The following is a 26674-nucleotide window of genomic DNA, read 5'->3' as shown; positions in this document are numbered from 1 at the left end:
GAAACCCTGTCTCTACTAAAAATACAAAAAATTAGCTGGGCGTGGTGGCAGGTGCCTGTAATCCCAGCTATTTGAGAGGCTGAGGCAGGAGAATCCCTTGAAGCTGGGAGGCAGAGGTTGCAGTGAGCTGAGATCGTGACACTGCACTCCAGCTTGGGCGACAGTGTGAGATTCCATCTCAAACAAACAAACAAACAAACAAAAAAACCCCCAAAACTAGCTGGATGTGGTGGCATACGCCTTTAATCCCAGCTACTCAGGAGGCTGAGGCAGGAGAATTGCTTGAATCCAGGAGGTGGAGGTTGCAGTGAGCTGAGATTGTGCCACTGCACTCCAGCCTGGGTGACAGAGTGAGACTCCGTCTCAAAAAAAAAAAAAAAAAAAAAAAAGTAGAATTTCTAGAAATAAAAAAGTAACAATTGATATTTTAAATTCAAAGAATAGGATAAACAGTAGATTAGTTCTAGTTAAAGAAAGAATTAGTAAACTGGAAGATATCACTGAAGAAATTACTCAGAATGCAGTATGGAAAAAAGTAAAGAGAAGACATGAAAGAAAGTTAAGAGACATGGAGATTTGAGTAAGATATTCTAATTTAAGAGATAATTAAAGATTGGGCAAGAGGCATTTGGCCTTCTTTGATAGAAAGCTTTGCCTGCCACCTTCAGGCTGGGTGCAGTGGCTCATGCCTGTAATCCCAGCACTTTGGGAGGCTGAGGTGGGCAGGTCGCCTGAGGTCAGGAGTTTGAAACCAGCCTGGCCAACATGGTGAAATTCCGTCTCTACAAAAATACAAAAATTAGCTGGGCGTGGTGGCATGTGCCTGTAATCCCAGCTACTCTAGAGGCTGAGTTGGAAGAATCGCTTGAACCTGGGAGGCAGAGGTTGCAGTGAGCCAAGATAGTGCCATTGCACTCCAGCCTGGGTGACAGAGTGAGACTCAGTCTCAAAATAAAATAAAATAAAATAAAAAACTAAATAAAAAGAGGCTGGGTGCGATGGCTCACACCTGTAATTCCAGCACTTTGGGAGGCCGAGGTGGGTGGATCATCTGAGGTCAGGAGTTCAAGACCATCCTGGCCAACGTGGTGAAACCCCCCCTTTTTTTTTTTTTTTTTGAGACAGAGTCTCACTCTGTCACCCAGGCTGGAGTGCAGTGGTGTGATCTCAGCTCACTGCAACATCTGCTTCCTGGGTTCAAGAGATTCTCCTGCCTCAGCCTTCCAAGAAGCTGGGACTACAGGCACGTACCAACATGCCTGGCCAATTTTTTGTATTTTTAGTAGAGACGGGGTTTCACTGCAGAAACCCTGTTTTTACTAAAAATACAGAAATTAGCTGGGTGTGATGGCGGGCGCCTGTAATCCCAGCTGCTTGGAAGGCTGAGGCAGGAGAATCGCTTGAACCCGGGAGGCGGAGGTTGCAGTGAGTGGTGATCGTGCCACTGCACCCCATCCTGGGCAACAGGAGTGAAACTCCGTCTTAAAAAAATAATAATAATAAATAAATAAAAAGAAAAATATTTAACGCTAAATACTTGACAACATAGCAAATAATTTGGGAGAGTAAGTAATTGAAGATAATAGAGTGCTCTTAATACAACTAGAGAATATAACTTCCAAAAGCAGAAGGAGAAATGTCCATTTATGTGATGTTAAAAAATGTAAAACTAAACAGTAGATTGTTTAGGATTTATGCATAGATTTTTTTTTTTTTTTTTTTTTGAGACGGAGTCTCGCTTTGACACCCAGGCTGGGGTGCAGCAGCACATCTTGGTTCACTGCAAGCTCTGCCTCCCGGGTTCACACCATTCTCCTGCCTCAGCCTCCTGAGTAGCTGGGATTACAGGCGCCCGCCACCACACCCTGCTAATTTCTTTTTGTATTTTTAGTAGAGATGGGGTTTCACTGTGTTAGCCAGAATGGTCTCCATCTCCTGACCTCGTGATCCACCCGCCTCGGCCTCCCAAAGTGCTGGGATTACAGGCATGAGCCACCGCACCCAGCCAAGTTTTTGTATTTTAGTAGAGACGGGGTTTCACTGTGTTGGTCAGGATGGTCTCGATAGCTTGACCTCGTGATCTGCCCACCTCGGCCTCCCAAAGTGCTGGGATTACAGGCTTGAGCCACCATGCCCAGCTAATTTTCGTATTTTTGTAGAGAATGGGGTTTTACCATGTTGGCCAGGCTGTGTTGAACTCCTGACCTCAGGTGATCCAGCCGCCTAGGCCTCCTAAAGTGCTGGGATTACAGGTGTGAGCCACCGCGCCTGGCCAGAGCTTGCAGAGACTTTAGTAGGCTGGGCAGCTCCCCTCTCTCCCTTTTTTCCCCTTCCCCCTCTCCTATCCCTTGGGAGTGAACTGGTTTCCTCTGGGAGCTCTGCCTGGGGCTTGGCGGGGAGCCGGGCCTATGTGTATCTATCTGGGAGGCCAATTTCTGAGCCACAGCAGAGAGGTATCGGCTGACCGCAGTGTAGGGATAGAGCATTCCTGCAGCTACAGGGTTCTTGGGGATAGCTACAGGTGATTGGCACTGCCTATCAAGTGTGATCACAAACACACACACCCATACTCACATACAGACATACACATATGCATACACACGTCGCTGTTTCCTTGGCTCTACATCTTCTTTCTGTGTTAGCCCCTTTGCACACGTCACTCCTTTCCCTACTTCCTTCCTTCCTGTTATATCCACAGAAAACTGTCCCCCAGAGGAGAAGCCCTCTCTTAGGGCTCTTTCTCAGCAAGTTTGTCTAGGCCTCATTAAGTCTTTTTTAAGCAGGGCAGTACGTGGGGGGACTTTTAAGGATCTGGTTCCAGGCTTTGGTCTTGGGAAAGGAGCTTCAATTCCCTGCTGGTCTCTTGCCTCCTGCCGGGTCTGTCCTCCCCTCCCTTCTCTACCATTGGAGTGAAGCTTCCACAAGCCAAGTAGGCTGTAGTTATTTATCACAAGTGCTTACCCCAAATTCCTCAGGCTGTCCTACAATCTTTAAGCACAGTCATACTTTTAAGATATCAATGCTTATATACAATGCTATGTTCCTTCCCTGCCTCCCTTCTCTCCTTCCTTCCTCTCACTTTCTTTTATTTATTTTTGAGACAGGGTCTTGCTCTGTCACCCAGGCTGGAGTGCAGTGGCATGATTGTGGCTCACAGCAGCAGCCTCAAACAGGCCTCCTGCTGCAGCTTCCTAAGTAGCTGGGAGTACAGGTGCACATTACCACCCTTGGCTAATTTCTTTATTTTGTAGAGATGGAGTCTTGTGAAGTTGCCCAAGTGGTCTCAAACTCCTAGCCTCAAGTGATCATTCCTCCTCGGCATCCCATATATATATGTATAAAAGACCCTGGGTTCTTTTTTTAAAACCTGTGTCTCTCCTGTTTTGACACCTACCACTCTAACTTAAAACAATTCCTTTTTTTTTGTTGTTGGTGTTTTTTTTTTTTTTTTTGAGACGGAGTCTCACCCTATCACGCAGGCTGGAGTGCAGTGGTGCAATCTCTGCTTGCTGCAATCTCCGCCTCCCGGATTCAAGTGATTCTCCTGCCTCAGCCTCCTGAGTAGCTGGGATTATAGGTGTCTGCCACCACGCCCGGCTAATTTTTTTATATTTTTAATAGAGATGGGGTTTTGCTATGTTGGCCAGGCTGGTCTGTAACATCTGACCTCAAGTGATCCACCCACCTCGGCCTCCCAAAGTATTGGGATTACAGGTGCGAGCCACTGCGCCTGGCCCTGAGTTTTTTTTTTTTTTTTTTCTTTTTCTTTCTTTCTTTTTTTTTTTTTTTTGAGAATGAGTCTTGCTCTGTTGCCTAGGCTGGAGTGCAGTGGCATAATCTCAGTTTACTGCAACCTCTGCCTCCCAGGTTCAAGCGATTCTCCTGCCTCAGCCTCCCAAGTAGCTGGGATTACAGGCGCCCACCACCATGCCTGGCTAATTTTGTATTTTTAGTAGAGATGGGGTTTCACCATGTTGGCCAGGCTGAATCTCAGACTCTGGACCTCGTGATCCACCTGCCTCAGCCTCCTAAAGTGCTGGGATTACAGGCATGAGCCACCATACCTGGCCCCCCCTTTTTTTTTCTTGATGGTATCTTATGTGGAGGATTTTACCCAAAAGTTCAGGGAGGCTAAACACTGGTGTAGTCCTACTTATTTATTGCTCAACATATCCCAGCTAGGAATGGAGGATAGAGACAAGGAGCAGGTATGACGGCCAGTTGAGCTGTGTGATGTGGTGGATTTTTCTGATTACAATCATGCTTTACCTCTGTATTTGTCAGCTGTCTAGCAGAGTGGTTCAGTGCCCAGGCACTAGTGTCAAACAGGCCTGGGTTTGAATCCCAGCTCTTCCTCACTCATAAATGTGTGACCTAGGCCAATTAGACTAAATCCAAGTTTTCCCTTCTGTATAATAGGGGTGCTCTTTTTTCTTGCTCTGTCACCAAGGTTGGAGTGTAATGGTGCAATCACAGCTCACTGCAGCCTGGACCTCCAGGGCTCAAGCGATCCTCCCACCTCAGCTGTGATTACAGGTGTGAGCCACTGTGCCCAGCTGGGGGTGCTCTTAGCTACTCCAGGAGGCTAATGTAAAGATAACACTTGGAAAATATTCTGCCAGCCCTAGGTAAGAGTAAGCATTCACTAAATGAAAGTGATTATTTCTATAGCATAGGGAGTCACAATTTACCACGTGTTTTCACATCGATTTAATCCTCACACCAGCCCAGTGAAGTATTATTATGATCCACATTTTACAGATGAGGAAATTGAGGCCTAGAGCAGTGACGTGAGGGGACCAAAGTCGACTTGGAGCTAACAGAGGCAGCAAAGATTAGAAACCAGGTCTCCAGTCGCCCAGACCCGGAGCCCCACCTTGCAACCCTCTTCCCACACACCAGGAGTTCTGTTTTTTTTCTGCCAGGCCTCAAACTGTGGAACTTCAGGCTTTTCTATACTCGACTGTGAACACAGCCAGGGGTTAATCTCTTAAACTTCCCTCCGGTTTTGAAGTGGGGATCCTGCCCACACCTCCCCAAGCCCTAAGCGGTGTCGGTAGCTGTCTCCTCCAGGGGGCGGGGCCTGTCACCTTTAGAAGCCACGCCAGCGATAAGCCACGCCCACAGACCAAAGCCTCGACCCCCACCCCCCCCATAGGAAACCAACTTCTTCCTCAGCTCCCCAACTAGCAACTGTGCCCGCAAGGTCTCTCGCGGCTCAGCATCTACCTTTTTTTTTTTTTTTTTTGACACAGGGTTTCGCTCTGTCACCAAGGCTGGAGTGCAGTGGCGCGATCGCGGCTTACTGCAGCCTCGAGCTTCTGGGCTGTCATCTAGGCCTCCCAAAGTGTTGGGATTACAGGCGTGAGCCACCACGCCCAGCCGGTGTCTACCTCTTAAACTCAAGCCTTGGAGTCCAACGCTCTACCATACGCAGCCCAGCCCTCCGCCATATGCAGCCCAGCCCGACGCCCAGTGCTTCGCACCAGGATACGTGGTTCTTTCTCTTTTTCATGCGCTCCCACGTCCGGGAGTTACAGTCCCGGCCCTCGATGGGCATTCCGAGCGCCGAGCCCCCTGCGCGGCATCACTGGGTTCCGCCCCCGACGCGAAGCCCCGCCCCCTGACGCCCCGCCCAGCACCACGCCTCCCGGCTTTTCGCCTTACTTAGTGGCCCGCCCCGCCGCCCTTCTGACCCACACCCCTAGCTAGTCCCACACGGCGGCCTTCGGCTCCCGGTCCCCGCCCCGGCCTCCTGCATTTGCCCGAGGCCCCCTCCCCAGCACTGGCCACACCCCCGGGTAGCCCCGCCCCCAAAGCTCCTCCCCCAGCGGCCGGGGTAGGGTGGCGGCTGGCCCAGCCGGGCCCCCGCTGCCCTCTGCCCTGGGCGCTTGGTCGGAGCGGGCTGGGCAAGGCGGGACAGGGCGAGCGCGGCGGCCCGGGGTCTCGGAGGCGAAGATGGCGTCCGGCAGGCGCGCCCCGCGTACCGGGCTGCTGGAGCTGCGCGCTGGGGCGGGCTCGGGGGCCGGCGGCGAGCGATGGCAGCGGGTGCTGCTGAGTCTGGCGGAGGACGTGCTGACCGTGAGCCCCGCCGACGGCGACCCTGGTCCCGAGCCCGGCGCTCCGCGGGAGCCGGAGCCCGCGCAGCTCAACGGCGCCGCGGAGCCGGGCGCCGGGCCCCCGCAGCTGCCAGAGGCGCTATCGCTCCAGCGGCGCCGCGTGACGGTGCGCAAGGCCGACGCCGGTGGGCTGGGCATCAGCATCAAAGGTGGGCGCGGGACACCGAGGGCGCGGGACACCGAGGGCGCGGGGTCGTGGTGTCTGGGGGCAGCCGAGGGCGCAGGGGGCTGGCAGCGCGCCCAGGACATGGAGCTGGAGGCCTCCTGTCTGGGGGTAAGGGGGGTCTGAGGAAACAGGTAACGGAGGGCACTGGGCACACCAAGGTTGGAGGGGGTTTCAGTAGTTGGTGGCCTTAGGGGGCACGGAAGACACAGGTGTGGAGAAGATTGTGGGAGCACCAAGGACACGTGGGTGGGAGTTCTGTGTGGAGGCGGGGGGGTCTGAGGGATAACCAGCATGAACATCAAGGACAAGAGGGGTCCCCCGGAAAGCAGAGTGTGGAGAAAGGGGGTTGAGGCCGGGACACCAGTGGGACAGGGAGGAGGGAGTCCCTGAGAAGCAACCAAGGTGGGTGCAGAGGGGAGGCCTGGAGTCTGGGAAGCACAGGGGTGGATAGGAGGCCTGGATGCAGGCACAGGCTGGGGTCACAGGCAGAAGGCCAGCAAGGACCTAGGAATCTAAGGACCCAGGAAGGCTGCGGGGAGCCCTGACCGCTGGATTTGGGTCTCCTGATCTGACTATCTCCACCTTGCACAGAATACAGCTTTCAGCCCCCAGGACTGACCGCTAGTGGGGTGCAGTTAGGGTGCAACCAGACTGTGTTTGAATCCAGGATCAGCTGTGTGAGGTTGCAAAAGTCCCGTCCCGCCTCTGAATCTGTTTCCTCAACTGTATAAGAGGATGACAGAGTTGTGATGTTTCTGAGAGCAGGGCTCACCACACCAGCACACTGTAGGTGCCTAGTTAATTACTGCTGTTAGCGGAGAGGAAAAATGGAGGCCAGCAGATACTCCCAAAGCAACTAAACATAGTTCTTAAAATCCTTGCACACCCCCAGCTGCTGCGTTCACTATTCCTGCCCATCTGTTTCTCAGGGTCCCAGCCCCCAGCAGGGTGCTTTGGGAAAGGGTATCAGCCTTTGTCTCCACCTTGAATACGTACCGTACCCTCCGGGGTCTCCCTGGTACTGGTTCTGTTGACTAGTGCCTCCAGACCGTTTGGCTTGGCTGAGGCGGTGGGGATGGTGGTGAATGCCACCACTGTGTGCCAGGTGCTGTGCCCAGGACACTAGTCTCATGATCCACTTCATCCTGGCAACAAGTGGTGAAAGGTAGGGAGTATAATCCCCATATTGCTGGTGAAGAAACTGAGACTCAGAAAGTTAAAATGATTTTCCCACGATTACATAGTGAGTGTCAGTGCTGGGATTTCAACCTTAATTATCAGCTACTGTCCCTCAGAGAGTGCTCAGGGAAGTTGATTCTTTCCTGTAGAAGGGCAGATCCCCAGGCAGCCAACCAAGAGGGGCTAAAAAGGAGAAATGGGAAAATGAGGGTGTGGGCACCAGTCTTACCCCCAAACTCCAGCATGGGATAGGGCAACAGATGAATCCAAAAATTATACACTCAGTGTGTCAGAGCAGGAAGGAACTTATTCATACAGAATTCCATTCTGCAGATGGACACACTGAGACTCAGAGAGGAGCAGGGACTTTGCAAGGTCACACAAAGTTACTCCCCAGCTCCATACTTCTAGGTGGAGGGGAAGGTACTTTTAGGAGACTTCAGGTATTTCCATTGGGTCCATATCTGGGCTCCTGTTGCCATAGTAACCCCTCCTATAGAATCTAGCTTAGTCTGAGGCAGCCATGAGTGATCATAGCTTCAAACTGAACTGAAGCCCCTAGTTTCAGGTGGGGGAGGGCAGATATAAATAGAAACCCCTTCCTCTCCTGGACTTCAAGCTCTGTGCAGATAAGCAAACGGTCGGGCCTGTGTGGGCGTCAAGAGAGGTGTTCCAGTCCCAGCTCCGCCACCAGCTTGTGTGACCTTGGAACAATGACCTCCCACTCTGGGCCACTAATTCTTCATCTTCAGTATTCTGGGGATGAGCCAGGAGTGTGATATCTGAGGGCCTGACTTGTCATCTGTGGTAGGGCTAATAGTGTTGGTTCTGGAGCCTGGAGGCCTAGGTGCAAATACTGGCTTCGCTACTTACTAGTTGAGTGATCTTGGACAAGGGGCTTCCCTCCACACTTCAGTTTCCCTAATAGGAAACTGAACATACCTATGTGATGGGGTATTGTAAAGACGCAATGGATCAACATTGAAAGCATTTAGCACAGTGCTTGGCATTTGGTAAGTGCAACTAAGGTGAACTCTTATTACTATTTCTTATTTTAAAAGGGCATTTAAGAGTTTGGTATTAAAGATGTTTAGTAAAATGTATTAGCTTCTTTTGTATCCAAGATGCCATTCAGGCAGGTTTTTAGAATCTCTAGACTCTAAGGCTTTGGTTTCCAGCCTGGACTTTGGATTGTAAAACATTATGATTGCTAAAGCAGTCTTTTGAGGCCATAGGAAGAGGCGACTTGTCTCTTGATTCCGGTTTGAGGGGTATCAGTGGGTTCCCACATTGTTGCCTTTTTGTGTGTGTGTGTGTGTGTGTGTGTGTGTGAGAGAGAGACAGTCTTGCCCTGTTGCCCAGGGTGGAGTGCAGTGGTGCGATCTCGGCTCACTGCAATCTCCACCTCCTGGGTTCAAGCAGTTCTCGTGCCTCAGCCTCCTGAGTAGCTGGAATTATAGGCACACACCGCCACGCCTGGCTAATTTTTGTATTTTTAGTAGAGGCGGGGTTTTGCCATGTTGCCCAGGCTGATCCTGAACTCCTGACCTCAGGTGATCTGCCCACCTCAGCCTTCTAAGGTGCTGGGATTACAGGCATGAGCCACCGGACCTAATCGAAAATGATTTATTATTAGTGTTACTAGTGTCCCAAACTTCCAAGATTTTTCTCAGATTCCCTTTATTCTCCCATTGCCTTTTCCAGCACTGGGCTAGGCACCAAGGGAAGCCTTCAGAAATAATTGTGTCTTGATGTGACTCCCAAGTGTTGGAGTATCTGCCTAAGTCTTGTCCTCCTTCTGTACCTGTGCAGGCGGCCGGGAGAACAAGATGCCTATTCTCATTTCCAAGATCTTCAAGGGATTGGCAGCTGACCAGACAGAGGCCCTTTTTGTGGGGGATGCCATCCTGTCCGTGAATGGGGAAGACTTGTCCTCTGCTACCCATGATGAGGCGGTGCAGGTCCTCAAGAAGACAGGCAAGGAGGTGGTGCTGGAGGGTAAGCACTGATGTTCCAGGGTCCAGAGGGGCTGGGTGGAGGTGTTCCACTGCTTCCCTACCTCCCCCAGGCCTCAAAAGGCCCCATCTCAGCACTGGGGGCTGGGAGGTGGGCAGGATTGAAAACAGAAACAGAACTTGGGGACCTGCCTGAAGACAGTGTGGGGTGGTGGAGGGAGAGCTGGCATAGAGCCAAGCAGACCTGATTTGCATTTTCTGTCTTCCAGTCACTAGCTGTGTAGCCCTGGACAAGTCACTTCATTTCCCTGAGCTTAGTTTCCTCATCTGTAAAACAGGGATGTAGCTCCTGCCTTTCTGGGTTGTTGTGACTAGGGCAAAAAGGTACATGGCAGAGTGTGCCAGCACCTGAGTGACACAGGGAGAGAGGCGTGCAGACTGGGGAAGGGGCAGGTCAGATTCTTTCCTGTGGGGCCTGGAGAGCTCTTGACTTCAGGTTCTTTTAGTGCCTGGGCCTTAAAACCCTAAGACCCATCCTCCTTTGGGAGAAGCCTTGGCTTTTATTTTACTTTTATTTTTTTTTTGAGATGGAATCTTGCTCTGTTGTCCAGGCTGGAATACAGTGACACGATCTTGGTTCATCGCAACCTCTGCCTCCTGGGTTCAAGCGATCCTCCTGCCTCAGCCTCCCAAGTAGCTGGGATTACAGGTGTGTGTCACCATGCCCAGCTAATTTTTATATTTTTGTAGAGACAGGGTTTTGCCATGTTGGCCAGGCTAGTCTTGAACTCCTGGCCTTAGGTGATCCACCCACCTCAGCCTCCCAAAGTGCTGAGATTACAGGCATGAGCCACCACGCCCAGAAGCCTTGGCTTTTATAGAGTAGGACATCAAATCCTTCCAGCCAGGATCAGAGAGGAGTTTTGTGGAGGAACCTTGGTTGAATGGCTTTCTCCACTGTTCCCTCACAGTGTGGTCTTGGGTGGGACCCTTGCCCTCTGTGGGCCTCGGTTTCCCCATCAGTTGTTATAGGCCTCCTGCTGAGGTTGTCCCATGACCATCTTGTGCCATGTCTCTCAAGAGGTTTCTGCTTTGCTCAGCCCTTTCCTCAAACTCTGTCAGCTCTGGAAGCCCCGTGGGGGCCTGAGGAATGTGTCTCTGGCTTATGGCCCAGAACAGGCACAGGGAGGTGGCGGGGGCTGATGGAGAATAACACGGCCAGAGAAGCTGCTGAGTTGAGTCCCAGGCCCAAATCCTGGTGGGTTGCCTTGGTTTCCCTAAAGGAGTGTCCAAGAGGCCACAGAAGCAAATAGGTTCTCGGTCCTTGGTTGACCCAGATATAAAATAAAATAAAATTTAAATAAAGAAAATAAAATATAAAATTTTATTTTATATTTTAGGTATATCTATTTAAATGCCGTGGATGCATTTTTTTTCTTGTTTTTTTTTTTTTTTTTTTTTTTTGAGACAGGGTCTTGCTCTGTCACCCAGGCTGGAGTACAGTAGTATGATCTTGGCTCAATGCACCCTCCACCCCCTGGGGCTCAAACAGTCCTCCCACCTCAACCTCCTGAGTGGCTGGGACTACAGATGCATGCCACCACACCTGGTTAATTTTTTTTTTTTTCTGAGATGGAGTCTCACTCTGTTGCCCAGGCTGGAGTGCAGTGGCATGATCTCGGCTCACTGCAACCTCCGTCTCCCGGGTTCAAGCAATTCTTCTGCCTCCGCCTCCTGAGTAGCTGGGATTACAGGCACCCACCACCATGCCTGGCTAATTTTTTTATTTTTAGTAGAGATGAGGTTTCACCATATGGGCCAGGCTGGTCTCAAACTCCTGAGCTTGTGATCCACCTGCCTTGGCCTCCAAAAGTGCTGGGATTACAGGTGTGAGCCCCTGTGCCTGGCTTTTTTTTTTTTTTTTTGAGATGGGGTCTCACTCTGTCGCCCAGGCTGGAGTGCAGTGGCGCGATCTTGGCTTACTGCAACCTCTGCCTTCCAGGTTCAAGCGATTCTTCTGCCTTAGCCTTCTGAGTAGGTGGGACTACAGGTGCGCACCACCACGCCTGGCTAATTTTTTTTTTTGTATTTTTAGTAGAGACAGGGTTTCACCATATTGGCCAGGCTGGTCTTGAACTCCTGACCTCATGATCTGCCTGCCTCGGCCTCCCAAAGTGCTGGGATTACAGGCGTGAGCCACCACACCTAGCCAATTTTTTGTAGAGACAGGGTTTCACCATGTTGCCTGGGCTGGTCTCCAACTCCTGGGCTTAAGGGATCCTCCCACCTAAGTCTCCCAAAGTGCTGGGATTGCAGGCCACAGTGCCCAGTCTAGATGCATTTTTTTGATACTTAAAAAAAGCTGACTCTAGAGTGTTGATCCTTAGAAGCTTAAGTGTATCAGTCATATTTTAATGGCAAAGTTAAATAATAGAATGCCACATAAATGATATGGATATAAGAGACTTTCCCCACATGCCTCATTACTTTGATATTTATAGTCAGCAATGCGGTTTGAAACCACTGACATTCATCGAAATGTCATATTTTAGTTGACTTGAAAGCTCTTTTAGCTTCTGTTGTTTGAAAGTTTAGCCTATGGTAAAATTTCTGCTATAGACACAATTCAAATCCACATTCACACGGAGGTCCCCTCACCTCCTCATCTTTATTTTTTATTTTTATTTATTTATTTTTTTGAGACAGAGTCTCGCTCTGTCACCCAGGTTGGAGTGCAGTGGCGGGATCTCGGCTCACTGCAAGCTCTGCCTCCCGGGTTCACGCCATTCTCCTGCCTCAGCCTCCCGAGTAGCTGGGACTACAGGTGTCTGCCACCATGCCCGGCTAATTTTTTGTATTATTAGTAGAGACGTGGTTTCACCGTGTTAGCCAGGATGGCCTCGATCTCCTGACCTCGTGATCTGCCCACCCTGGCCTCCCAAAGTGCTGGGATTACAGGCGTGAGCCATCACGCCTGGCCCACCTGCTCATCTTTAGATTAAAAATGTATCTATATGGGTTCCCATGTATGTCATTTTGCGAAGGTAGTATCTGTAAATGTGTGACCTTGAAGCATCTTCTGACTTTAGGAGCGAATACTCAAGCCTTCCCTCTAACTCATGTCATCCATTCCTCCTCACTAAGCCAAGAGACATTCATGGACACCTACTGTGTGCCTGCTGTGTATATTAAGGTCAGAAGCTAAACTACACCCAGGGCCTCTCCTGAAGGAGCTCACCATGTGGTAGGGGAGACAAAACATAAACACTATCTCCTCTACACAAACTGTTTTTTTTCTTGAGGCAGGGTCTCACTCTATTGCCCTGGCTGGAGTGCAGTAGTGCGATCTCAGCTTACTGCAACCTCCTTCTCCCAGGTTCAAGTGATTCTCTGCCTCAGTTCTGTAGCTGGGATTACAGGTGTGCACCACCATGGCCCGGTTAATTTTTGTATTTTTAGTAGAGACAGGTTTGCCATGTTGGCCAGGCTGGTCTCGAACTCCCAGCCTCAGTGATCTGCCCGCCTGGGCCTCCCAAAGTGCTGGGATTACAGACATGAGCCACCATGCCTGGCCTACAGAAACTCTTTAAAAGCCGGTGGCTAGGTGCCATGACTCATGCCTGTAATCCCAGCACTTTGGGAGGCTGAGGCGGGCGGATCACCTGAGGCCAGGAGTTTGAGACCAGTCTGGCCAACATGGCGAAACCCCGTCTCTACTAAAAATACAAAAATTAGCTGAGCCATGGTGGCGCGCGCCTGTAATCCCAGCTACTCAGGAGGCTGAGGTAGGAAAATCGCTTGAACACGGCAGGCGGAGGTTGCAGTGAGCCGTGATTGTGCCACTGCACTCCAGCCTGGGCGACAAGAGCAAGACTCCATCTCAAAAAAAAAAAAAAAAAAGCTGGTGCCTGAAATCCTGTCTGCTCTGCAATAAATCTCTGTTTGGCCTTGGGTAAGACCCTTGCCTTCTAGGGGACTCAGTTTTCCTATTGAAGTTAGGCTAGATCAGAGGTGATCAATAGCTTTTATTTAGAGTGGCAGCTCCAGGCAGGCATGGTGGCTTACGCCTGTAATCCCAACACTTTGGGAGGCTTAGGTGGGCAGATCACTTGAGCCCAGGAGTTTGAGACCAGCTTGGGCAACACAGTGAGATTTCATCTCTGTAGGAAAAAAAAAAAAGAGTGTAAGTGTCAGCTCCACTGGTAGTTCTGTGAGTTCCATATTTGGAAGGATTAGGAGGCTTTGTCTGGGCTCAGCAGAAAAGAGCTGGAATTGATTAGCAATGTCTACTACAGATGCAGTAGAGAAGTAACATGTGTATCATCCCAGGACTGAGGGGCCCCTGCTCTTATGTTCTCTGAGATGTTTCACAGGACAAGATCATTCCTTGGTGAACCCTGCCTATGGCCTGGGTAAGAGAAAGAAGAGTGTGGCCTTCATGTTTTTCCCCACTTTTCCTTAGTTGAAGTCTTTTTTGACCTATTCTCCTGGCCCAAGATCTCGTGGAAGGAGGTCATTCCACTCAAGATAGCACAAAGAGGGGAGGAGGAGTGGTGGAAGGCACTGGAGTCAGGAATCTCTGAATGGCAAGAGTGATCAGAGAGGTCTGAAGGATAGGAGGATGCTGGGCCGTGGCTGGTCCTTGAGACTTTGGGGAGTGGAGAAGGTCTGGGCCTGGCAGTTGCACCAGTCTGGAGCAGCCAGGGTTCCTGGGACCCTCTCTGGGCCTAGGTTCCCCCAGAGTCCAGTCACTGGCCACATTGTTCAGCATTTCCCCACTCACATCCCATTACTGAGGACGCCTCCAAGGGGCCATGGAAGGATAGCCTGTCCTTTGGATGTGAACTTGGCAAGGCAACTGGATATTTTTCCAGCTCAGTGGGTAGTGAATCCCCTGAGGATGTCCTGGGAGAACAAGCATTACCAGCAAACTCCAGGTGTCAGCTAGAGCCTTACTTCCCTGGCCTGAGTTGGGGGCTCAGCTGAGCCTCAGCAACCCCAACCTGCCTCCTAGAACATTTCTTCTACTAGGTCAGGGGTTTGCAGAAATGTCCTGATCCTGTTCTCAGCCAGAGGGGTGTGTTTGTGACCACAGTCTGTGCCCAAGTTGGCAGCCAACATGTGTCTGTCTGCTGCTTAGAGAGGCCCGTTGTGTGTGCAGACCTCAAGCCAGGGCCAGCCTGGGCCCTTGAAGGCCAGGCCTGGGGGAAGAGGGAGGGACAGCCTCAAGGAAAACACCCTTCCCTCCTCCCATTCCAGTGTGGCTGGCAGGACTGTGACAACAGTGAGCCTGTCATGCATTAAAAATAATGCTGGCTGGGCACGGTGACTCATGCCTGTAATCCTAGCACTTTGGGAGGCTGAGGCAGGCAGATCAACTGAGGTCAGGAGTTCGAGACTAGCCTGGGCAACATAGTGAAACCCCGTCTCTACTAATATACAAAAATTAGCTGAGCATGGTGACACGCGCCTGTAATCCCAGCTACTCGGGAGGCTGAGGTAGGAGAATTGCTTGAACCCAGGAAGCAGAGGTTTCAGTGAGCCAAGATCGAACCATCGTACTCCAGCCTGGGGCGACAAGAGCAAAACTCCATCTCAAAAAAAAAAAAAAAAAAAAAAAAGAAAAGAAAACCCCCACAAAAAACAAAAAATAATACTAAGGCCAGGCAAGGTGGCTCACGCCTGTAATCCCAGCACTTTGGGAGGCTGAGGTGGGTGGATCACCTGAGGTCAGGAGTTCGAGACCAGCCTGGCCAAAATGGTGAAACCCCATCTCTACTAAAAATATAAAAATTAGCTGGGCGTGGCGGCAGGCACCTGTAATCCCAGCTACTCAGGAGGCTGAGACAGGAGAATCACTTGAACCCAGGAGGTGGACGTCGCAGTGAGCCAAGATTGCACCACTGCATTCCAGCTTGGGTGACAGAGTGAGTCTCTATCTCAAAAAAAAAAAATTAATAAAGTGAATTTTAGTGCTTTATATAAAGTAAGGAAGGTATAGCCCTCATAGAGATCAGGCTTTTATTTATTTATTTAGGATCTCACTCTGTTGCCCAGCCTATAGCACAGAGGTATGATCGCAGCTCACTGCAGCCTCAACTCCTGGGCTCAAGCGATCCTCCTAGCTCAGCCTCTCAAGTAGCCGGGACGACGGCATGTGCTACCACACCTGCCTAATTAAAAAAAATTAATAGAAACAGGGTCTCCCTGTGTTGTCCAGGCTAGTCTTGAACTCCTGGGCTCTAGCAGTCCTCCCAAAGTGCTGGGGTTACAGGCATGAGCCACTGCGCCTGATCCTGTTATTGTTTTCTTTAGTAAACTGGAAGCTGTTTGAGGGCAGGAACCACGTGTAGCTTGTCTCTGAGCCCCCAGGTCTGGCACTGAGCCCAACATACATTAGATCTTGGTGAGTGTTTGGAGACTGATCAGTGGGGTATATCTTAGACCCTTTCTACTTTACCTTTCACCTTTTCAATTGCTGTTGACTTTCCTAAATGTTTAAGATGGGACTTGAGAATCATCCTGAGCTTGACTGACTCTTGAGCTTTTCTGTTCTGAGTCCTCAGAACTCTAAGGCCAGCTCCCTACTGGCTCTTCCCAGGAAGATGGCCACTGCCAGGTGTCCTGCCTTTGATCTGGCTTGATGCATCACCACTGTCAAAAGTGGGATGTCATTCTGGATGTAGCTAATTTGGGGCCACCCTGTTTCAACTTAGCTGAGTCATGCTGTGCCCCAGAGATGCTGGAGGGACCCCTGTCCCAGGAAGAGGGCATGAATGGAACTCCTGTTCAGTTCTCCCACGGCCGCAAAGACCTGTTGTTCTGACCATTGTTCTCAAGGAAAATTTTACTTGGCTGCGCACACACATAGCTTTGGACCATGTGACTCCCCACAAACAAAACTTGGTTTAATCCAGCCCTGGCCTGTTCCCCGGACCTTGATTAAAATGTCTTGTGGGCCTCTGGAGGCAGGTTCTGGCCCTGACGAGCTGTGTGACCCTGGCTGCTGCTGGTGGTGGAGGAAATAATAGTGATAATAATCAGGATGGTAGCATCTGCTGCTTATTGAGCATCCACACTGTGCTCAACACCATGAGCACCTACTGTGCTAAGTCCCTTCCCTATGCTTGTTTTTTTCTTTGCGATGGAGTCTCGCTCCATTGCCCAGGCTGGAGTACAGTGGCACGATCTCGGCTCACTGCAACCTCCACCTCCCTGGTTCAAGCGATTCTCCTACTTCAGCCTCCCGAGTAGCTGGGACTACAGGCGCGTGCCACCATGCCTGGCTAATTTTTTGTATTTTTAGTAGAGATGGGGTTTCACCATGTTGGCCAGGCTGGTCTCGAACTCCTGACCTCAGGTGATCCACCTGCCTCGGCCTCCCAAAGTGCTGGGATTACAGGTGTGAGCCACCGTGCCTGGCCCTTCCCTATGTTATTTAATTGAATCCTCAATGTCATCCCTGTGAATTAGGTACATTGTTCATTGTATAGATGAGAACACTGAAACTCAGAGAGGTGACATTACTTGCCTAAGGTCACAGTGTGGCAGAGATGGAATATGAGCTCAGGTCTTTCAGATGCCAAAACTCATATATATATATTTTAATCAAAAACAAAAATTTTGTAAGAGACAGGGTCTCACTTTGTCATGCAGGCTGGAATGCAGTGGCATGATCACGGCTCACTGTAGCCTCGACTTCCTGGGCTCAAGTGATCCTCCCACCACAGCCTCTCCAGTAGCTGGGACTACAGGCATGTGCCACCATACCCAGCTATTATTGTTTTGATTTTTTGTAGAGACAGGGTCTCACTATATTGTCCAGGCTGGTCTCAAACTCCTGGACTCAAGTGATTCTCCTGCCTCAGCCTCCTGACGTGCTGGGATTACAGGTGTGAGCCAGTGTGCCTGGCTGAAAACCCATATTCTTTTTTTTTTTTTTTTTTGAGACGGAGTCTCGCTCTGTTGCCCAGGCTGGAGTACAGTGGCGTGATCTCAGCTCACTGCAATCTGCGCCTCCCCAGTTCAAGTGATTCTTCTGCCTCAGTCTCTAAAGTAGCTGGGATTACAGGCATGCGCCACCACACCTGGCTAATTTTTGTATTTTTAGTGGAGATGAGATCTCACCATGTTAGCCAGGCTGGTCTCGAATTCCTGACCTCAGGTGATCCGCCCTCCTCTGCCTTCCAAAGCGCTGGGATTTACAGGTGTGAGCCACTGCGCCCGGCGAAAACTCATTTTCTTAAATACTTATCTGCACTACAGGTTATGTCACTTCTCTGAGACTCAGTTTACTCACCCATTAAATAAAGATACTATGGCTGGGTGCGGTGGCTCCCACCTGTTATCCCAGCACTTTGGGAGGCTGAGGTGGGTGGATCACCTGAGGTCAGGAGTTCAAGACTAGCCTGGTCAACATGGTGAAACCCCGTCTCTACTAAAAATACAAAATTTAGCGCGTGCCTGTAGTCCCAGCTACTCAGGAGGCTGAGGCAGGAGAATTGCTTGAGCCCAGGAGGTGGAGGTTGCAGTGAGCTGAGATCACGCCACGGCACTCCAGCCTGGGCGACAGAGTGAAACTCCGTCTCAAAAAAAAAAAAAAAAAAGAAAAAAGTAATAAAAATAAACATAAATAAGGATATTAATTCATCTCATCAAATTGGTGAAATAAGGTGAAGGTGTGTTTGAGAGAGTTGAGCTTGGCCCCAATATATAGTAGGTGCTCAATAAGTACTGCTTTCTCCCATCACTAAGATTCTGGAACCCTGAATCTAGGCTTCCGAGTTGATACGAGCATTATCTCTGAACTATGGCTTGTATGGCTTGGTATGTGGTGGTATATTTTTGAAAAATAACTAGATTTTTTAGAAAATTTAAAAAGTAATACATACTCATTCAAAAATATCCAGCTTAGCCTGAGCAACATAGTGAAACCCTGTCTCTCCAAAAAAAAGTTACAAAAATTAGCCAGGCATGGTGGCACATTCCTGTAGTCCCAGCTACTTAGGATGCTGAGGCTGAAGGATCATTTGAGCCTGGGATGTGGAGGATGGAGTGAGCTGAGATTGTGCCATTGCACTCCAACTTGGGTGACAGAGTGAGACCCTGTCTCGAAAAAAAAATAAGTGGCTCATGCCTATAATTCCAGTACTTTCAGAGGCTGAGGTGGGAGGATTCCTTGAGACCAGGAGTTCGAGACTAGCTTAGGCAACATGGCAAGACCTCGTCTCTACAATTTTTTTGTTTTTGTTTTTTTGAGATGGAGTTTCTCTCTTGTTGGCCAGGCTGGAGTGCAATGGCGTGATCTCGGCTCACTGCAACCTCTGCCTCCTGGGTTCAAGCGATTCTCGTGCCTCAGCCTCCCGAGTAGCTGGGATTACAGGCACGCACCAACACATCTGGCTAATTTTTGTATTTTTAGTAGAGATGGGGTTTCACCACTCCTGACCTCAGGTGATCCATCTGCCTCGGACTCCCAAAGTGCTAGGATTACAGGCATGAGCCACTATGCCTGACCCAATTTTTTTTTTTTTTTTTTTTTTAGGTGGAGTCTCACTGTGTTACCCAGGCTGGAGTGCAGTGGACTATCTTGGCTCAATCAAACCTCCACCTCCTGGGTTCAAGCAATTCTCCTACCTCACCTTCTCAAGTAGCTGGGATCACAGGCATGTGCCACCATGCCTGGCTAATTTCTGTATATAGTATAGGTGGGGTTTCACCATGTTGGCCAGGTCTCAAACTCCTGACCTCAAGTGATCTGCCTAAGGCCTCCCAAAGTGCTGGGATTACAGGCATAAGCCACCGTGCCTGGCCTACAAAAAATTTTTGTTTTTTTTGAAACCGAGTCTTGCTTTGTTGCCCAGGTTGCAGTGCAGTGGTACGATCTTGGCTCACTGCAACCTTTGCCTCCCAGGTTCAAGCAGTTTTCCTGCCTCAGCCTCCCAAGTAGCTGGGATTATAGGCGCCTGCCACCACACCTGGCTAATTTTTGTATTTTTAGTAGGGATGGGGTTTCACCGTCTTGGTCAGGCTGGTTTTGAACTCCTGACCTCAAGCAATCCACCTACCTCGGCCTCCCAGAGTGCTGGAATTACAGGCGTGAGCCACTGTGCCTGGCCAAAAAATTTTTTAAAAATTAGCTGGGCATAGTGTTGTGCACCTGTAATCCCAGCTACTCAGGAGGCTGGGTGGGAGGATTGCTTGAGCCCAGGAGTTCAAGGCTATACCCAAACTATGATTATGCCACTGTACTCTAATATGGGCAACAAAGCAAGACACTGTCTCTTAAAAAAAAAATTACCAACGAGAGTGTAAAGGGATCATCTTATAGAGATAACCAGTGTTGATACTTTCCCACATTTTCTTCCAGAAAGTTTCCATATTTGCTTTTATCACGTAATAAGTTGAGAACATGTAAGTCTCATTCTTTTTTATCTTTTTAATATTTTTTGTTTTATAATTTTTTTGAGACAGTGTCTCACTCTGTTGCCCAGGTTGGAGTGCAGTGGCACAATCATTGCTCACTGTAGCCTCGACCTCCTGGATTCAAGTGATCCTCCCATCTCAGCCTCCTGAATAGCTGGGACTACAGGTGCACACCACCACACCCAGCTAAATTTTTGTGCTTTTTGTGGAGATGGGATTTCGCCATGTTGCCCAGGCTGGTCTTGAACTACTGAGCTCAGGTGATCTGCCCACCATCGGCCTCCCAAAGTGCTGGGATTACACGTGTGAGCCACTGCGCCTGGCCCCTCATTCTTTTTAATGGTTATGTGATGTCCCATTATTGGGCTGGAGGACTACACATCTGTAGTCCTATTTACTCCTGAAGCTGAGGTTGGAGGATTGTTTGAGGCCAGGAATTCGAGGCCGGAGTGCACTATGATGCACCTGTGAACAGCCACTGCACTCCAGCTTGGACAACATAGCAAGACCCCATGTCTACAAATTAAAAAAAAAATCCCATGGATTTGTTTATTCATGTAACATATATTTACTGAGCCCCTGCTCTGTGCCAGGCATAGATGCAGGCACCAAGGATATAGCTATGAACAAGACTGAGTAGTGACTGTCTGCTAGTCAGGGAGTTCACATCTTGTTTTTAGCAGCCCCTATTCATGAATATTCAAGTTGTCCCTAGCCTCTTGCAGGATGGACAATAGCGCTATAAGCCTTCTGTGCACCTGTGAGCACTCATCTGAAGGGTGGTTCCTGGAAAGGTTGCTGTTAGGTCAAAAGGGTCACATGCTTTTGGGATTTTGTATAGGTCGTAACCCCTGTACTACTCAAGGGTGTGGTAAGGTGAGATTTTATCCCCCAAAGTGTGGCAACCCCTGGGCTCTGCTGGTCATCCCTGTTACAGGGCCTGCCAGAGTCTGGGGACTATTTATAGTCCAGCCTTGCTAGACCAGCAAGACCTTAAAGGTCATCCCTTCCAGGGCCTGTTGGAATCCCAAGTCCTCTTCACACCATCCTGGGTGGATGGGTGGGCAGCTGGAACTTGAATCCTCAAGTTCAAGTTGAGGGTTGACATATCAGTGCCCATTATATAGGCAAAGAAACTGAGGCTCAGAGAGACCTTGCCTCATGCAAGTGATATTACGGGGCCTGGATTCAAATCCTTGTCTGTCTGTCACCACATTACATGCCTATCCCCTTATACTGTCACACTAGGAACAGCAGCAGAAATCATAACCACACTGCTGTCTCCAGACAGCCCTGTTCTATGCCAGGCAGGAGAAGGTGCTTTACAGGTATTGAATCTTTCACTTATTTATTTATTTTTAAATTGGCTTTTTTTTTTTTTTTTTTTTTTTTGGAGACAGGGTTTCTCTCTGTCACCCAGGCTAGAGTACAGTGGCACAGTCACAGCTCACTTTAGCCTCAACCTCCTGGGCTCAAGTGATCCTCCCACCTCAGCCTCCTGAGTAGCTGGGATTATAGGTGTGCACCACCACACCTGGCTAATTTTGTGTATTTTTGGTAGAGACGGAGTTTTGCCATGTTGGCCAGGCTGCTCTTAAACTCCTGGGCTCAAGCGATCGTCCTGCCTTGGACTCCCAAAGTGCTCACAGGTGTGAGCCACTGAGCCCAGACGAATCTTTTTTTTTTGTTTTTGTTTGTTTGTTTGAGATGTCTGTCACCCAGGCTGGAGTGCAATGTCACGATCTTGGCTCACTGCAACCTCTGCCTCCCGGGTTCAAGTGATTCTCCTGCCTCAGCCTCCCAAGTAGTTGGGATTACAGGTGTCTGCCACCATGCCTGACTAATTTTTGTATTTTTAGGAGAGACGAGGTTTCATCATGTTGGCCAGGCTGGTCTCGAACTCCTGACCTCAAGTGATCCGCCCGCCTCGGCCACCCAAAGTGCTGGGATTACAGGCATGAGCCGCTGTGCCCAACCTGCAGCTGAATCTTTTTTTTTTTTTTTTTTGAGACGGAGTCTTGCTCTGTCACCCTGGCTGGAGTGCAGTGGGGCGATCCTGGCTCACTGCAACCTCTGCCTCCTGAGTTCAAGCAATTCTCCTGCCTCAGCCTCCCGAGTAGCTGGGATTACAGGCGTGTGCCACCACACCTGGCTAATTTTTTTGTATTTTTAGTAGAGACAGGGTTTCACCATGTTGGCCAGGCTGGTCTTGAACTCCTGCCCTCAGGTGATCTGCCCACCTCGGCCTCCCAAACTGCTGGGATTACAGGCGTGAGTCACTGCGCCTGGCCCAGCTGAATCTTTTAATACCCTTTAAAGTAGATATATTTTACGTCTATTTTTACTTTTACTTTTTTTTAATGTTTTATTGATTGATTGAGACGGAGTCTTGCTCTGTCACGCAGGCTGGAGTGCCATGGTATGATCTTGGCTCACTGCAACCTCTGTCTCCCTGATTCAAGCGATTCTCCTGCCTCAGCCTCCCAAGTAGCTGGGATTATAGGCATGTACCACCATGCCTGGCTATTTTTTTTTTTTTTGTATTTTTAGTGGAGATAGGGTTTCACCATGTTGGCCAGGTTGGTCTCGAACTTCTGACCTCAGGTGATCTGCCCGCCTCGACCTCGTGAAGCACTGGGATTATAGGTGGGAGCCAGTGTGCCCGGCCCTTCCATTTTTAAAATAAGGAAACAGAGGCTCGCAGAGGTCAAGTCACTTGTCCAAGGTCACAGAGCAAGGACGTTATTACAAGCCTGCCTCACTCCAGGGCCCACTTTCTTTCTTTCCTTTTTGTTTTAGACAGGTTCTCACTGTGTGGCCCAGGCTGGAGTGCTGTGGCACAATCATGGCTCACTGCAACCTCTGCCTTCCAGGCTCAAGTAATCCTCCCATCTCAGCCTCCCTAGTAGGTAGGACTATAGCTGCACACTACCACACCTGGCTAATTTTTTGTATATTTAGTAGAGATGGGGTTTCGCTATGTTGCCCAGGCTGGTCTTGAACTCCTGGGCTCAAAAGATCCCCCTGCCTCGGCCTCCCACAGTGCTGGAATTATAGGCGTGAGCCACCATGCCCGGCCCCGGACCCACTTTCAATGTTTTTGCTCCACACTGAGAAGCCCCAGGGCTTTCAGTGTTTATTCATCTAACACATTTTTTTCTTTGATTTACTTATGTACTTATTTATAGATACAGGGTCTTGTTCTGTCACCCAGGCCGGAGTGCAGTTGCATGATCATAGCAGCCTTGACCTCCCTGGCTCAAGTGATCCTCCCATCTCAGCCTCCTGAGTAGCTGGGGCTACAGGTGTGCTCTACCATGCCCGGCTAATTTTTTTTTTTTTTGAGATGGAGTCTCGCTCTGTCACTTAGGCTGGAGTGCAGTGGCGTGATCTCGGCTCACTGCAACCTCTGCTTCCTGGGTTCAAGCGATTCTCCTGCCTCAGCCTCCCGAGTGGCTGGGACTACAGGCACGTGCCACCACTTCTGGCTAATTTGTTGTATTTTTAGTAGAGACAGGGTTTCACCGTGTTAGTCAGGATGGTCTTAATCTCCTGACCTTGTGATCTGCCCGCGTCGGCCCCCCAAAGTGCTGGGATTACAGGCATGAGCCACTGTGCCTGGCCTAGTTTTTAAAAATTTTTTGTAGGCCAGGCATGGTGGCTCATACCTGTAATCCCAGCACATTGGAGGTTGAGATGGGTGGGTTGCTTGAGCCCAGGAATTTGAGACTAGCCTGGGCAACAGGACAAAACCCCATCTCTACAAAAAATAAAAAAATTAGCCAGGCATAATAACATGAGCCTCTGATCCCAGCTACTCGGAAGGCTGAGGTGGGAGGATCGCTTAAGCCTAGGAGGTCAAGACTGCAGTGAGCTGTGATCATACCACCGCACTCCAGCCTGGGTGAGTGAGTCCCTGTCTCGAAATTTTTTTTTTTAAATTTTTTCAAGACAGGGTCTCCCTATGTCACCCAGGCTGGTTTCAAACTCCTGGGCTCAAGCAATCCTCCCACCTAAGGCTTCCAAAGTCCTGGGATTACAGATGTGAGCCACTGTGCCTGGCCCAGATTTCTTTTACTGCTTACTTGGTATATGTCAGGTACTATTTTCTTTTTTTCTTTCTTTCTTTCTTTTTTTTTTTTTTGAGATGGCGTTTCACTCTTGTTGCCCAGGCTGGAGTGCAATGGTACAATCTTGGCTCTCTGCAACCTCTGCCTCCCACGTTCAAGCCACTCTCCTGCCTCAGCCTCCCAAGTAGTTGGGATTACAGGCATGCGCAACCACACCCAGCTAATTTTGTATTTTTAGTAGAGACAGGGTTTCACCACGTTGGTCAGGCTGGTCTCCAACTCCTGACCTCAGGTGATCCACTCGCCTCGGCCTCCCAAAGTGTTGGGAATACAGGTGTGAGCCACCACGCCCGGCCGTCAGGTACTATTCTTGATGGTGAGGATACCCTAGTGAACTGGAAAACAGGGCAGCCCCTGCTCTCCGGGAACTGACATTCTGGTTAGGGGAGAAAGGCCATGGGCTAGTAAACAAATGGCTCTATCATCTAATTTCAAGCAGCGGTAAGTAAATGACCACCCACTGAACAGACAAGGAACAGCTTGAGCTTAGAGGACAGGCTTCCCTTCAGCCAGGACATTCAGTCACAGACATTTATTAAGCACTGGGATAAGTACTGGAGATCCTGTTGCCCAAACAGATGTGTTCCCTTCTCTCAGCAATGCATATGTGACCCCCAGTCCACTTATACTGGGCCTGATGAGTGATCCTGCCCTGTTTCTCTTCCATGTGTTTCCAGTGGAATCTATTCCTGGCTCTTTGGGGCCAGAGCCAGATCCTGGCTTCCCTCCTTGGCAGAGCTGGAGCTCCCTGGAAATTGGGGCCTCTGTTTATAGGTGCCTCAGCTTCCCTGAGGAGGAAGGGCCCATGTGTCACTGCTTATCAGGCTCCCAGGCCAGGGGCTTGGCTGGGGAGGGTGGGGGCACTGGCCAGGCCTATCTTTGGAGTCTCGAGAATGCTGGCCACAGGGCTGTGGTCGTGCCCTCAGCTCTCTAGGCCATAGGCTTTGGCAGCCCCACCCTGCCTTGTCGGGTGACTCAGGCAGAAATCAGAGAGGGGAGGAGGCCTCAGAGTTGGGCTATTTATGGCCACACTCCGGGGCCCCCAGGACCCCACCCCCACTCTGGGACAGGCCACTTGGTTTGTGAAATGCAAGCCCTGATTCTGGCATCAGCTGGTATGCTGTCCATTTATAGCATGTTCCTGTGGGAAAGGAGGGGGACCCAGATCTGGGATGGCTGGGTGAGCAGGGGATCTGGCAGTTTCTCTGGCTTCAAAGTTGACAAATGTTCATTTGCTGAGCACGTAGTGTATGAGATTTCTGCTGGATTCTGGGGACACAGAGAAGAGTCAGACCAGGTCCCTGCCCTCAAAGTGCTCTCAGCCTAGTTGGGGACACAGACCTACACAATCACAGGGGAGTGAGGCGTAGGGGACTGCGGAGGTGATGAGTGTGATGGATCCAGACTGAGCATCTGGGAAGGTCACCTCAGAAGAGGTGACCTCTGAGCTGGGCCTGTCTCCTGGGCTATGGCACCTCTTCCCTCCTGCTAAATGAGCCTGTCCTGCCCTGGCATTCATTTTTCCATTCACAGAACACTGATTCTGGGTTGGTTGGTTTGTTTGAAATGGGTCTTGCTCTGTTATCCAGGCTGACTATAGCCTCAACCTTCTGGCTCAAGCAAGCCTCCCACCTTAGCCTCCCATCTCACCCTCCCAAGTACCTAGGACTACAGATGCATACCACCATGCCCAGCTAGTTTTTTGTACAGATGCGCACCACCATGCCCAGCTAGTTTTTTGTATTTTTGGTAGAGACAGGGTTTTGCCATGTTGCCCAGGCTGCTCTCAAACTCCTAGGCTCAAGCGATCTGCCTGCCTCAGCCTCCCCAAGTGCTGGGACTACAGGCGTGAGCTACTGCCCAGCCAACTCTGGGTTTGAAGAGCAAGCCCAGTTTCTTTCTTTTTCTTTTCTTTTTTTTTTTTTGAGACAGAGTCTTGCTCTGTCGCCCAGGCTGGAGTGCAATGGCACGATCTCAGCTCACTGCAACTTCCGCCTCCTGGGTTCAAGCGATTCTCCTGCCTCAGCCTCCTGAGTAGCTGGGACTATAGGTGAACGCCACCATGCCCGGCTAATTTTTGTATTTTTAGTAGAGACAAGATTTCACCACGTTGGCCAAGATGGTCTCGATCTCCTGACCTCGTGATCCACCCGCCTCGGCCTCCCAAGTGCTGGGATTACAGGCGTGAGGCACCGTGCCCGGCCATTTCTTTTAAGAGTTCCCAGTTTTGTGGAGGAGACAACCCTAACACACAGAATCGGAGACCTAGGAAGTGTGGGCAAGAAAGGCTGATAAGTAAGAAACGCCTACTTCTTGAGTCCTTAATACTCACCACATGCCTTACAACATTTTATTTAATCCTGACATCTCTCTGAGGCAGACTTTTTTTTTTTTTTTGGAGACAGGGTCTTGCTCTGTTGCCCAGGCTGGAGTGCAGTGGCATAATCTTGGCTTACTGCAACCTCTGCCTCCTGGGCTCAAGCAATCCTCCCACCTCAGCCTCCTGAGTAGCTGGGACTACAGGCGCACACTACCATGCCTGGCTAATGTTTTGTGTTTTTGGTAGAGACAAGGTTTTGCTATGTTGCCCAACCGGGTCTTGAACTCCTGGGCTCAAGCAGTCTGCCTGCCTCGGGCTCCCAAAGTGCTGGGATTACAGGCGTGAGCCACCATGTCTGGCTGTAGTTATTAATCTTTTAT

At 50.0% G+C, this 26674-nt stretch overlaps 1 protein-coding gene across 4 annotated transcripts in view; it reads left to right on the top strand.

The window, feature by feature from the left end:
• The first annotated feature begins 5406 nt into the window (after window positions 1-5406).
• Window positions 5407-26674, top strand: part of SNTA1 (syntrophin alpha 1) — a 34948-nt gene continuing 13680 nt past the window's right edge. For 2 of the 4 annotated variants that reach the window (XM_019017376.4, XM_063702398.1), the window contains exons 1-2: window positions 5414-6268; window positions 9277-9462. In XM_019017376.4, the coding sequence (XP_018872921.1) occupies window positions 5959-6268; window positions 9277-9462 (496 nt within the window). In that variant the 5' untranslated portion in view covers window positions 5414-5958. Of the gene's footprint in view, window positions 6269-9276; window positions 9463-26674 lie in introns of all 4 variants that reach the window. The other 2 variants (XM_063702399.1, XM_004062015.4) reach the window with 2 other exon arrangements.

Source organism: Gorilla gorilla, chromosome 21 (genome assembly GCF_029281585.2).
Source record: "Gorilla gorilla gorilla isolate KB3781 chromosome 21, NHGRI_mGorGor1-v2.1_pri, whole genome shotgun sequence".
NCBI lineage: Eukaryota > Metazoa > Chordata > Mammalia > Primates > Hominidae > Gorilla > Gorilla gorilla.
The sequence above is the reverse complement of the archived record's forward strand: the minus strand, read 5'-3'. Positions and strand labels throughout refer to the sequence as shown.